The sequence below is a fragment of the Chionomys nivalis genome, chromosome 21 (genome assembly GCF_950005125.1).
Source record: "Chionomys nivalis chromosome 21, mChiNiv1.1, whole genome shotgun sequence".
In the NCBI taxonomy this organism is placed as follows: Eukaryota; Metazoa; Chordata; class Mammalia; order Rodentia; family Cricetidae; genus Chionomys; species Chionomys nivalis.
In genome coordinates this window covers 15,330,705-15,344,239 of record NC_080106.1, presented here as the reverse complement: position 1 = coordinate 15,344,239, position 13,535 = coordinate 15,330,705, and the positions used below count along the sequence as shown (strand labels likewise).

At 44.1% G+C, this 13,535-nt stretch overlaps 1 protein-coding gene across 2 annotated transcripts in view; it reads right to left on the bottom strand.

Annotated features, from left to right (window-relative positions):
• Adamts18 (ADAM metallopeptidase with thrombospondin type 1 motif 18) overlaps positions 1 to 13,535 on the bottom strand; it is a 133,019-nt gene that overhangs the window by 24,010 nt on the left and 95,474 nt on the right. For both annotated transcript variants that reach the window (XM_057753875.1, XM_057753876.1), the window contains 3 exons: positions 12,883 to 13,013; positions 11,206 to 11,329; positions 10,423 to 10,667 (listed from right to left, as the gene is read on the bottom strand). In XM_057753875.1, the coding sequence (XP_057609858.1) occupies positions 10,423 to 10,667; positions 11,206 to 11,329; positions 12,883 to 13,013 (500 nt within the window). The remainder of the gene's footprint in view (positions 1 to 10,422; positions 10,668 to 11,205; positions 11,330 to 12,882; positions 13,014 to 13,535) is intronic.

The following is a 13,535-nucleotide window of genomic DNA, read 5'->3' as shown; positions in this document are numbered from 1 at the left end:
ATTCAGTTTGACAGTACAGGCGAACTAAAATGAGTTCCTTATAACAAACACTCGATAAGCCATGTATCTCCTCAGCCTGATTTATTATAATTTTAAGATAAAAAAAAAATCACTGTGAGCCTTCAATTTTGGAAATAATTTAATGTAGTTAAGACTAACCAGAATTTGGAGCTGGTGAGATGGCTCAAGGGTTAAGAGCACCGGTTCAGAGCACTTCTAGAGGACCTGAGTTCAATTCCCAGGACCCACATAGTGACTTAGAATCATTTCTAATGGGATCTGATGCCCTCTACTGGCAAGAAGACATACATGCAGTCAAAGCATTCAGATACAGAAATACAACATAAATAAGTCCTTAAAAAACAGAATAACTAATGAGAAATTTGATGATGCGCTCTGAGAACAATAAAACTCAGACAAACATCATCTATTTAAAAATATAAACCAAATATAATATTAGGTTATCAGATTTATTTTTAAGTGTCATATATATTCCTAAATTAAAACAAATCCATAGCTGTTTTAAAAATTAAGGTATGTATGTCTACTTGCTCTTTGAAGTTTCTGTGGAAGCAGTTTTTCAGATTATGTTTTTAGCCTATGAATTTAAGCTTCTTTGAATCTAGCAGTACAATAGGACCATAAGGTAAAACTGATGTGGTGGCTCTATGACATTGGCTGACTACAAATATTACTATTGTTTGGATTTTCTTTGTGTATAGTAAAAGTTGTTTTTAAGGGGCAGCTGAGATGGCTCCGTGGGTCAAGGCACTTGCCACTAAGTCTAATAACCTGAGTTCAAGCCCCAGAATCTACAAAGTAAAAGGAGAGGACTCCTGAAACTTTTCCTCTGAATACACACACACGCGCGCGCACACACACACACACACAAACTAAAAGTTACTTTTAAGAACATGACACACAGGCACCTGAATTTATAGCTTATATTGATCTTCTTGGATCTACTCAGCATTCTCTTGATAGGGTGGCCATTATTGTTTAAGGAGCCATCTGTGTTAGGGACATGCAGGTGGATGGACCTCACAAGTTTTAGAGAATTCCATATTTAGTTCTTGACAATTACTTTTAAAGGACTGGAGAGATGGCTCAGCTATTAAGAGCGCTGTCTGCTCTTGCAGAGGGCCTGGGTTTGATTCTCAGCACCCACATGGTGGTTCACAACTATTCTTAACTCCAGTTTCAGGGGGTCGGTCTGGTGTCCTCTTCTGGCCTCTTCAGGCACCAGGCATGTGCACGGTGCATAGATGTGCATGCAGATGAAACATTCACATTCATAAGAATAAATTTTTAAAATCCTTTTTAGACACCAGTTAAAATCTTGTACCCAGGGAAGAAGCTAAACAGTAAGAAGTTCTTGTCAGGGTTAAATGAATTATCTGAATGAGCTGTGGAGCTGTGGTGAGATCAGACAAAGCCCAGCAAAGAGGCGTGGCTCGGGCTGGTGTTATGCTTAGCAACAGCGTATCAAAGTCTGCTTAATTTGAGCAGTGTACACAATGGGACATTCAGGCTTTCCAGACGACAGGAAGGCTTGATGCAGTCACTCCACCTCTCACTACCTGCCATGTTGTCTTTTTTATCTGGTGTAGCTTTACTGCAAAGCAGGTCTGTCTAAGAGCAGAGCTTCAATTGCAAAGAGAACTGTGGAAAACTGGGATGGTTTTGTATTCTTGAACTAAACTGCAGAGGGAAACAAAATTCAAACTATGGTTTGTGTGTCTTGAAGTAGTAACAAGACCATATTCTCATCAGGAATGACTTGTCCTTGCTTCTGGCTCCCCATGGAAGAAGCCCCGAGAGCCATTTTGCTTGGTTTCCTTTTTGTTTGTGTTGTTTTTGTTTTTGTTTTGATTCAACACAGTTTGGTCTGTGAAAATTTGCCTAGTGATAAATTTTCTTAGGAATAGCCTTCTCTAGTTGCTCCAGAGAAGGATAGTTCAAGATACTATGCCTTATATTAATTTTAGCTTGTGATTTGGCAAGTTCCCAATAGTTTCTAAACTCTTGCTTTTAAAATTTTGTACTGCATATTTATGTGAAGCAGTGTTTTCAGGCTTGATGATTACATAATTAAAATATTGATCAACTCTCTGGACAATGTTGAAGACCTTCTAGATATTGCACTACCAAATATTCCACCAAAATATAGGGGTTTTTTTATATATGAAGTCATGGTTACTGGAGTAGAATCTACAACCTGTAATTTACTAAACCAGCAGAATCTGTAATGACAATCTATAAACACTTGTCTGTATACCCTCAGATAAATGTAGTCTTCACCTCTCATCAACTACACTTCTCTTTGCAAGAGACAGAGGGCATCAGAAAAAACCACAGCCAACCAAAATGAAAGATTGTGAAGCCCAAACCCAATGGATGCATCTACAAAACACTACTAAACCAAAGGCTCTGGAAACATTGTGGAAGAGGGGGTGGAGAGATTGCAAGAGCCAGGGCGTCAGGGAGTTTCCTGTGAGATTGTGTCTTCTAGGAATGTCAGAAGCTACACCCACACATTTTTTACCAACATGACTTCTCAAATGTGATCTGATCAAGGATGCCATCAACGGACACACCAAAGCCAATGGGAAGAAGCCCACGAGGCTTCTGGTCTACACAAAGAACTTCTTAGGCAACTGAGAGGCGGGGATGGGACAGGTGGTCTTTCCCAGGGAAGAACATACCAACTGGTTATCAGGTGCCAAACAGTTATCCTTCAAAACATATATACAGGTAGCATTGTACAGACCGAACAGATGATATTTAGAAATATAAATGCATGCAGTCCCAATTAGTGAAAAAAAAAAGAGGCCATGAATTTGAAGGAGAGCAAGGGGGTATATAGGAACTTTTAGGGGGAGGAAAAGGATAATTGTTGAAATTAAATTATAATCTCAAAACATAAAAATGAAAATAGATGAAATTATGATATATGTGCAGCAAAAACCCAACTCACTGGATTGTTTTTAAAAAGAGAACCATAAATTTGGGGGAAGTAGGGTTGATCTATAAGAAGCTAAGGGAGGAGTAGAAGTCAGTGTGATCAAAGGTATTCTATGAAATTCTCAAATAATTAATACATTCTTTTTAAAAGAATGAAAAGAAACAAGGATATCCATTTCACAAGTTCATGTCCTAGTTTGCTTCCTGTAGCTGTGGCCAACACCATGATCAAAACAACTTGGATGAATAAAGGGATTATTTTCATCTTTGCAGGTTATAATCTGTCATCAAGGGAAGCCAAGACAGGGACCTGGAGACAGGAACTGAAGCAGAAATCATGGAGGCACATTGGCTACTGGCTTCTTCCCTCTAGCTTGTTTAGCTCTCTTTATTATACAATCCAGGACAGGACCACCTCCCTAGGAATGGTACTGCCCACAGCATTTGTGCCCTCCCATATCCATCCTTCATGAAGAAAATATCCCACAGGGATGCCCACAGGATGAGCTGATCGAGGCAATTTCTCAGTAGAGGTATGCCAAGTCAAGTGGATAAAACCGAACTATGACAGCAAACAAATTTATTTTCACCTCTAATAAAATGGTAAAATGGCCAGGCGGTGGTAGTGCACACCTTTAATCCCAGCACTTGGGAGGCAGAGGTAGGCAGATAACAGTGAGTTCAAAGCCAGCCTGGTCTACAGAGCAAGTTTCAGGAATCCAGGACTGTTACCAAACCTTATCTCAAAAAAACCAAAACAAACAAAAAGCAAACAAGCAAAACCCAAAGAATAAAAACAAAAACAAAAAATAGTAAAATTATTTATAAAACAAAGAACTATTTAAAAAATAAAGGTATGATTCATTATTTATAAATGTGTGATTGGTAACCTATTTTATATACCTATACACCAAGGATTGCTTAAAAATTTCTGAGATGAAATGGGATCAAATGTGCAAAAAGTTTAAGAAACCCTGCTGTAGGAGATGTCAGGAGGCCAACTCATGACCAAGTTCTATGGCCAATCTTGTAAACTTAAGTATCCATCAGTGCCAGAGATTCTTAAAACAGATTTTAAAATCCACATTTTTACAAGAAGTCACATGATATTAAGACATTGCTCCATTATGGTTTATTGCTATGTGATCTGGGAGATGAATTTGGCCTCTTGCCACAGCTTGCTCACTGTGGTATGAGGTGTGGGGTTAGTTTCTTAAAATATCTGTGTCATATATGCAACGGCAAAAAGCGATGATGGGGGCACCAAACTTATGTCAAACAATTCTTACGGGAGCCACAGCAGCAGGCATGATCTGCCCATTTTACAAATGTGTACATTAAAGGCCACAGTAAGAAGGAAAACTCCCCCAGTTCCATTATAAAGTCAAGCTGGTACTTCTGATCTTTGAATCTCAAATTGTCAATGATTATCTTTGATCAGCTATCTTCTTAAGTTCATCAGTAAATGTTTAAGGTATCACATAGCAGATTCCATATGGTGTGAGGGATAGCACTAATTGTCAACTTACACAATCTAGAATTACCTGGGAAGAGAGTCTCAACAAGGGACTGTCTACATCAGGTTTTCCCATGGGCATGTTTATGACCGATTTCTCTTCTCTTCTCTTCCTCTCCTCCTCTTCTTCTTCCTCTCTCTCTCTCTCTCTCTCTCTCTCTCTCTCTCTCTCTCTCTTCCTCCCTCCCTCCCTCCCTCCCTCCCCCCCTCCCTCCCTCCCTCCTTCCCTTTCTCCTCCTTTCTCTCTTTCTTTCCTTTTTCCAAGACAGGATTTTTCTGTGTAGCCCTGGCTGTCCTGGAACTCAGTCTGTAGACCAGGCTAGCCTTAAATTCTGAGACACACCTACCTCTACTTCCTGAGTTCTGGGATTGAAGGCATGCACCACCATCACCCAGCTGACAGACTTTAATTGGGTACACTGAAGTGAGAAGACCCAACCCACTATGGGTTTGGGCCTGGACAGTTTACAGAGGAGAAAAAATAAGCCTAATACTTTATTTTTTATTTTATTCTTTACTTTATTCTTTCTCTGCCCTTAAATGAGATGACTAACTGCTTGAGTTCCTGACTTGACCTTTTCCCTCGAGTTTCTCTTTTCAGGGTGTGTTATCACAGCAACAGAGGTGAGGCTAGGACACTCGGAGGCTGTACCTTTATTCTGCACCCCCATGGCTCAAAAGGTCCCCAGAAGAGACACACAGACTTTGAGAACTGTAGGGAAGGCTGTGATTCTGAAACCCAAACAGTACATGCTCTTGAAACTCTGAAACTGACACATGGCAATCAGTATTCTCTGGTTGCTGCAGAGACCAAGGGAATATTTGGAAAGGATACTCTACTCCAAAGTGAACATGGAGAGATTCTGAGTGTGGGATTCATGCACAGATTTTAAATATCTTAGAATCCAGGCAAAAAAGGCCAAAAAAGAAGACAAAACAAAAGCAGAAAGCAAAAACCCAGAGAAAGAACAGCTAGATTGCCATTTCTATTGTCACTAAGGAAATCTCCACTCTCCTGTCCAGGCAAGTACAGAGCAAAAGCATAGGAGAGGGTTCCAGAGTAGCAAGAGGAGAGGATTTGCACCTGAAATCCAGTGACAACTTGGAGTCAAGGTCTAGTTGACACCAGCCAATCAGTGGTGGTGTCAACTACAGTCCAATCGTGCCATTGTGAAGTGTAGTCTTGATAAGACAATGACTTGGCTGCTCCCGATTGGCCGCCCATCAGAGGAAACTGGGGACACTACCCTGGTATTCGTCAACCTGCATTAAGGCATCACTTCAGGGGCTGGCAGGATCTGATACACATTCATTTCAACACTGTCTGGCTGCCCATCCGACTCCTGTTCATAGCTGCCTCTTCAATACTGAAGATGTATCTTGAATAACAGGTGGCTAAAACAGAAGCACCTCCCCACCCCTAGTCCCACTTCAAGCTATCATCAAGAGAGCTACAGTAAAAACACCTGCCAAAGGATCAAGGAAGGAGCTAAGGTTCATCCTCAATATTGCATCTTCCCTTGAAGTTCGTATTCCTGCATCTGTAGAACCTTCCTTCTCACTTCCTATCTAAATCACTAAGATTTTACGAGCAGGTCCACTTCCTCCGTGTTCATTCTCTCTGTTTCAGGTTTTAGACCTCTTATCTGGAATTGGAGATGAATCCATTTCCTTTGTCCCTTCATTAACTTTGTGCCCCTCAAATCTACATAGCAGCTGGAGTCAGTTTTGAACACATCTAGCTCAGGACATTCTTTTCCTAACCACATTCTGGCTAGATGGGACTTAAAAAACAACTTCTCAGTTTGAAGCATTAAGTTTATTCTTAATGCTTCCTGTCCTGAAGTTGCTGCACTCTTCATTTGGCTGGTCCATCGCATGCTTCAGTTATCACGGTAGATGTCTCTTCTCTACCAACCCCTAAGTCCAGAGACAGCCTCTGTTTGCTTCCTTGAGATTTATTTTCCTTCAGGGATCTTGCTAAAGTCTGTGTTCATTGACGTGTTAGTACAACACTACTCTGTGCTTTCCAGTATGATAGGTTTTATAATACCAGAGAGGATTGCTGGTTCTTTTCTTTTTTTCTTTTCTTTTTCTTTCCTTTTCTTTCCTTTCTTTCCTCTCTCTCTCCCTCTCTCTCCCTCCCTCCTTCCCTTCATTCCTTTCTCTTCATCTTTTTTTTAAATTATTTTATCCCCAGTTATATATCTGCATCTAGTCTAGAGTCAAGTGAGGAGTCAAGCAGATGCTCAGAGTGTGGAAAGCAGCTGCTTTGTACAGTGGGTATTTTCACTGTTCAACCCTCTACAGTTCTGCTGAGTCTAAGAATCCATTAGGGAAACATCAAGATGTCATGTAAATTCACTCCGAACAACTCATCACACATGGCATGCAAACTCCCACACAGGGCAACGGGAATCCATTCTCACTGCTTTCTTTCACCACGGGGCCATCAGAAGCTGCACACGGTCACCACCCACATTACAGCAGAATGATCTAGTCCAGCTGAGCCAGGAATGAGGAAAATGAACGGGCAGCTTCAGTTTATCCAGAGGAGGAATATGCCTGTAGAAATAACTTTGTCAGTCATAAATTTGGCCAAAGTACCCCCAAGAGGATGGGGGATATGGTACTCTGAAGCCTGTAGGAGCAAGGGTAGATAGAGATGCTTCCTAAGCATGCACGGATACAGGGAATGTGGATAGCTTAAATACTCATCAGGCAGAGAGAATGAAATAAGGAGTCACAGGCAAAAATCATCAGTCAAGCTCCCGGTACCAGCCTTAATATTCAGCTTTCATAGTGATCTACTAGTTGCCACCGGTTTATGCCTGCTGGGTGTATTCCAGTGATCTTGTGGATTCAAGTGTGGACAGGGGGCCGCGGCTGTGGCTCAGAGGTAAAGTGTACCCCTGGCATACATATGCAAGACCCTCAGTTTGATTCTCAGAAGAAAAATGTTTTACAAATAACCTTGGTAGCAACTGTGTCTGAGCAGCTCAGTTACCTGCTCGCATAGCTTCCCACCTTTCCTGAGCTTCCAAACCTTCTAGATCAACTGGTGCAGTTTTGCCTTGAGAAGACTTTACTGTGCGAGTGCCTGGGCCTTTCAAGCATCTTTGGTGTGGGGTAGCTTCGTGTGCGGCAGACTTGGAAAGACCCAAGGTCCGTTCTCAGTAGTACCGCTTCAGTCACACATGTTCTGGGAGGCTCAGAGTTCTCGTCTGTAAAGGGGGTTCAAAACCCTTCCTACTTCATGGGGTGTTGTGGGCATTCAAGAAACCAGAGCATGAGGAATATGAAGGTAGCTCAGTGGGTAAAGTGTTTGCCAGGCAAGCATGGAGACATGAGTTCAATCCCCAGAGCCTACATAAACAAAACTGGGCATGCTGTCCAGACTTGTGATGCTGAGTTGGAGTGGCAGACAAGTGGATCCTTGGAGCCTTCTGGTTATCCAGCCTAACATACTTCACAAATTGCAGGTCAGTAAGAGACCCTGTCTCAAAAACAAGATGGCGACACTGGAGGAACAACACTTGAGGTTGACCCACGGCCGCTTTATGCATGCTCTCACAAGTGTTGTGTGTAGACACCTACATTAACAAGCATCACCCCCACACATACATCTTCTCCCCCAGAAGTCAAAAGAGAAACTAAAACACAGAGAAGATGAGCACAGTGCCTAACCACAGGAGGACCGAGTCCGCAGCAGACTTAACAACAGTGCTCGAGGCAGCTCCATCAGATAATCGACCTCTTTTGTTTGAGCAGAGACGAGCAGCATAGCTGGGCTGCGCTAAGAGTTCATGCTCCTGGATGGAGAAGATGTGCATTTCAGCTTGTTTGCTTCAGCTCTCTCTTTGTGGGTTGAGGAAGCTATTAATTGTTGTTCATGCTCGAGCCCCTATCTTTATGTCAAGTCAAAGAGGGAAAGTGCCATGTGCTAGAGACTTGGTCCCTAGCCTGTGACACTGCTGGGACATGGTGGTGATGATGGTGGTGGAGGTGGTGATGGTGATGGTGGTGGTGGAGGTGGTGATGGTGGTGATGATGGTGGAGGTGGTGATGGTGGTGATGATGGTGGTGGAGGTGGTGATGGTGATGGTGGTGGTGGAGGTGGTGATGGTGGTGATGATGGTGGAGGTGGTGATGGTGGTGATGATGGTGGTGGAAGTGGTGATGGTGGTGATGATGGTGGAGGTGGTGATGGTGGTGATGATGGTGGTGGAGGTGGTGATGGTGATGGTGGAAGTGGTGATGGTGGTGATGATGGTGGAGGTGGTGATAGTGGTGGAGGTGGTGATGGTGGTGATGATGGTGGTGGAGGTGGTGATGGTGGTGATGGTGGTGGAGGTGGTGATGGTGGTGATGATGGTGGTGGAGGTGGTGATGGTGGTGATGATGGTGGTGGAGGTGGTGATGGTGGTGATGATGGTGGTGGAGGTGGTGATGGTGGTGATGGTGGTGATGATGGTGATGGAGGTGGTGATGGTGGTGATGATGGTGGAGGTGGTGATGGTGGTGATGATGGTGGTGATGATGGTGGTGGAGGTGGTGATGGTGGGATGATGGTGGAGGTGGTGATGGTGGTGATGATGGTGGTGGAGGTGGTGATGGTGGTGATGATGGTGGAGGTGGTGATGGTGGTGATGATGGTGGAGGTGGTGATGGTGATGATGGTGGAGGTGGTGATGATGGTGGTGGAAGTGGTGATGGTGGTGGTGGAGGTGGTGATGATAATGGTGGAGGTGGTGATGGTGGTGATGATGGTGGAGGTGGTGATGATGATGGTGGTGGTGGAGGTGGTGATGGTGGTGATGATGCTGGAGGTGGTGATGATTGTGGAGGTGGTGATGGTGATGGTGGTGGTGGTGGAGGTGGTGATGGTGGTGACGATGGCATTGGTAGTAGTGGTAGTGATGGTGGTGGTAGTGTGTGTAAAACCTTTAAATGGTGGACCATAGTCAAAAAACATTAAGTCACTAGGGGTGAAGAATTTATTGGTAGGATTCTCTGACCCCACCCTTCTTCTTTCTCTTTCACTCCTGGCTGCCATCTTTATCCACAAAATACTCCTGATGCTACCTTGGATACAGCAATAGCAACAGGGCCAACAGAGCACAGCCTGGAACTTTTCAAATCTCCAAATCAAAACACAGTTCTTGTGTGTGTGCGCGCACTTCAGTTGATTATTTCAGGTATTCTGTGACAGTAACAGAAATCTGAGTGACAGCAAACTTTCTGCTCTAATTGTGTAGGTTAAAAAAAAAACTGAATGCAAAACGACCAACAAGAACACGTGGTTATGTGGGTGTTTGTTAAATGGTGAGCGTCGTCACTTATACACATCGTGGAATAAATCACAGTCCTTAGGGAGCAAACGATCACAGGAAGAGAGCAGACCCAGAGGACTCGGGAAACGTGCACATGATAACAGTCTTGCACACGTGTTTAGAGAGATGCTGGCTGTGCTTGTTGCTTCTACTGCCCATTCATATGTTTTTCTTTCTTTCTTTTTAATCTCTGGGGAAGCTACAACCTACAAAGTTATGACTAAACTCCTGCTGACACTCAGCTAGCATTTTCTTGACTGAAAAGCCTCCTCCTGGGCCAGCGGATGGAGACTGGGAATAGCTGCAATGGACACGCCGAATGGCAGACACAACATAGAGTGTCATAGTGAGGATGACCTTTGCCTTCCTGGGCTCTCTCAAGCTAGTGCAGCAGAAGAAAACTGCTATTTAAATACAGAAACCTCTTGCAGGCACATCAGATCCTTGCCTCCAGCTCCTCAAAAGAGAGTTGCTAACTGCCCTTCCCCCACTGCACTCAGAGTGGTCTCCTGTTAGGAAGGGAGCTGAAGGGGAGTCCTCTGAGTTTGCTCAAGTTGTAGTCATTGCTGTCAATGCCACAAGAGGCACCAGCCTCAGAATCAAACTTACTTCAATGACCAGCGTCTCATTGGTGGGTCCTGGAGCAAACAGGCGTTCGGGGCGGTTATAGGAACGCTGGTATTCAAACGTGGTCCCTGCGAAGGTGAAGTCGCCAGGCCAGTCGATGTTCCAGCCCCCTGTGAGGTAATATTTTTGACTGAGGCTTCGAACAGCAAGATAGCTGGAAGAAAGCTGCAGCTCCTGGACCTCGATGCTTCGGGCCCCGGCTGGGATGGTGACCACAGGATAATATTCTGAATGGAAAGGGAAGAATATTTCCGAGTTTAACCCTGGAGCTTGGAGAATGAACGATGGCTAGAAATACCCAGAGGTATGCAGTGCCCACTAATGGGCCTTTGAGACTATTCACCCCAATTTTATGAAGTAAGAAGATCAATAATTTAATTTTCTTGTTTTGAGAATTGTGTGTGTGTGTGTGTGTGTATGCACGTGTTTGTATGTGCCCGTGTGCCACAGCATGCATGAGGAAGTGAGGGCAACTTTTGAAAATCAGATCTCCCCTTCCTCCTTGTGTTCTGGGTGACAAGTGCCTTTCTCTACTGAGCCATTCTGTGGTGCATGCAACATGCTTTTGAGGTACAATGCATAGACGAAACCACTCACCCTAAGAACCTTGCTGTGTGAGAAAAGTATCCCTGGTGCCAGGTGAGCTAGGATTACCTTAGTGCCAGATGAGCTAGGATTACCTTAGCACAATCCCCTCCCCATTCAGAGGTGGGGGGGGGGCACCGCCAGCAGCAACAAGGGGAGTAAAGCAGCTCTTGTTCTTACCATTTGCTTTGTGCTGACTGAGGTACAGGCCTTTGTAGAACTTGCACGTCGAATTATCACCTTTGCAAACGCCACATGCATCTGAAACTGCCTTGGAGCCAAGTTCATGATCGCATCCCACAGGCTGTGATGGACAAGAGCCGGGAAGAAATCAAAGATGAGCAAAGCCAGTGGTGAAGACCGGTAGGAGGCAGGCAGCTCTGCTAAGGGGAACGCTGGAGCCTACAGCAGACCAGAGTTCAAAGTTTTGCTCTGCTATCCTTTGTAAATAATATTTTATTTATTCTTTGAAAAACTTCATTTATGTGTACACTGTATTTTGATCATCTATATTCCTACCACCCCCCAGTTCTCCTGGAAGTCCCCCATATGCCTGCTAACTTTGTGCCTTCTTTCTGTTTATATTATTGTTTTAATCAACTGATTCCAGTGAGTGCTGATTATATGTACTTCCCTCCTAAGAAAAGGGACTCTTCCTCTTCAAGCAAATGCAGAGCCGATCAAATTGCACAACTGACCAAAGACTTTTAGACTCTGTGTAGCTAAAATAAAGAGTCATGAGTTACTACCAGATAGGCCAACTGTATGAATGAAGCATAAAAATGCTGAGTAGTATACATTCAGACTCCTCTCATGCACATATATGTATGCATACACATGTACATATACACGTATACACACACATACACAGGCATATATACAGCGGTATATTATTTGTGTTTTATTAAATAAAGCTTGAATAAAGATCAGAGGGAAAAGCAGCCACACTAGTCAGCTAAACAGGCCAGGGAGAGGTGGCACACACCTTTAGCCCCAGGACTCAGGAGACAGAGACAGCTGGATCTCTGTGAGTTCAAGGCTACCCTGGGCTATACAGGATAGATCCAGAAACAGATCCAGGTGGTGGTGGTTCACACCTTTAATCCCAGCACTAGGAAGGTAAAGACAGCAGCATTACAGCTGGGTAGAGAGGGAAATACAAAGGGAAAAGAAGAGGAACTCACTGGAATATAGAGTCTGAGATTGGTGGAAAACATTGAGGGATAGCCCCTTTGTTCGTCTGAGTCTTGGTAGACGTAAGATCTCTCTAGACGCTGGCTGCTTTGCTTTTCTGATATTCAGCTTGAACCCCAGTATCTCTTTCTGGGTCTTTATTATTTGTGCTACACATGCACCTACACATGAGCACGCATGCACACATATTCACAAACACATTTATACATACACATATACACACACACAAAGTACCCATATGCATACAAATAAGCACAGGCACACATGTACAACAAACACACACACACACACACCCCGGAAAAGAATGAAGTTTTCATAGTAAAGTGAGTCTGGAAAGAGAACAGCCCTGCTCCTGCGCATCGCCGGAGGCGCTAATGTGTGGTGAATGCACTGAGTTGTCTGGTCCTGAGGCCTCAGCATCACTCCCATCTGTGTTTTTATAGTGATGCAAAGGTGTCTACCACCAGACACCATTCTCTATTCTGGGAAGCAGCTGAAACAGAAAATGAAGGGGTCATTTGAAAAAGGACTCAGAGATGCATGTCTCAACTGGACACTTTGTCCCTCTTCCCAGAGTGTATTACACGGACTTTCTCAACCATCCTCACAGGACACGAGGAGACAAGGTGACTGCACACTCAGGGGGTGGAAATGTCCTCTTACTTCACAAATCCCATCGATGCAGACATCGTTTCTGTGTGGGGAGCAGGGGGTCCCATCTTTCACCTTGCCGGACATGGCGAAAAAAAACTCGAAGTTTTCAGCCTTGCAGTAGAGTTTGCATCGATCCTCCTCTAGGGGCAGAGAGAGAAAAGGAGGACTTGGTCAAGACTGGCTGGTGTACAAAGAAGCATGACCACCAGACAGAGCAATTAAATCAACTCAGAAAACTATTGTGAGAAAAGACAACATTCTATAGAATCTGTTTGTAAGTGTGCCTGTGCATTCACAGAAGACCACATGTATGTATCTTTCAAAAGATAAATGTCATTTGGGAGCCTATAAAAAGCCAGTTTGCGGCACATGACGCCTGTCTGCGCTCTATGCGCCACCATACAGTTCGTGAACCGGGCAAGGGGCTGGAGATTGAAACACACAAAGACTTACAGACAGAGACACAGGGCATCCTTGATGCCAAAATGCCCCAAGAATGCCCACTTTTTTGTGTCCAGGGGCAGCTTATATAGGGATAGCCATGCCCCAGTCAAACCCACCAGAAACCACTCTCCTGCCATCAGGAACTCCCGAGGGCCTCGTGCTCAAAGCAGCTGTAGGCACTCAGATCAGGGGAAAACAAGTTGTTTACAAGAAATTCA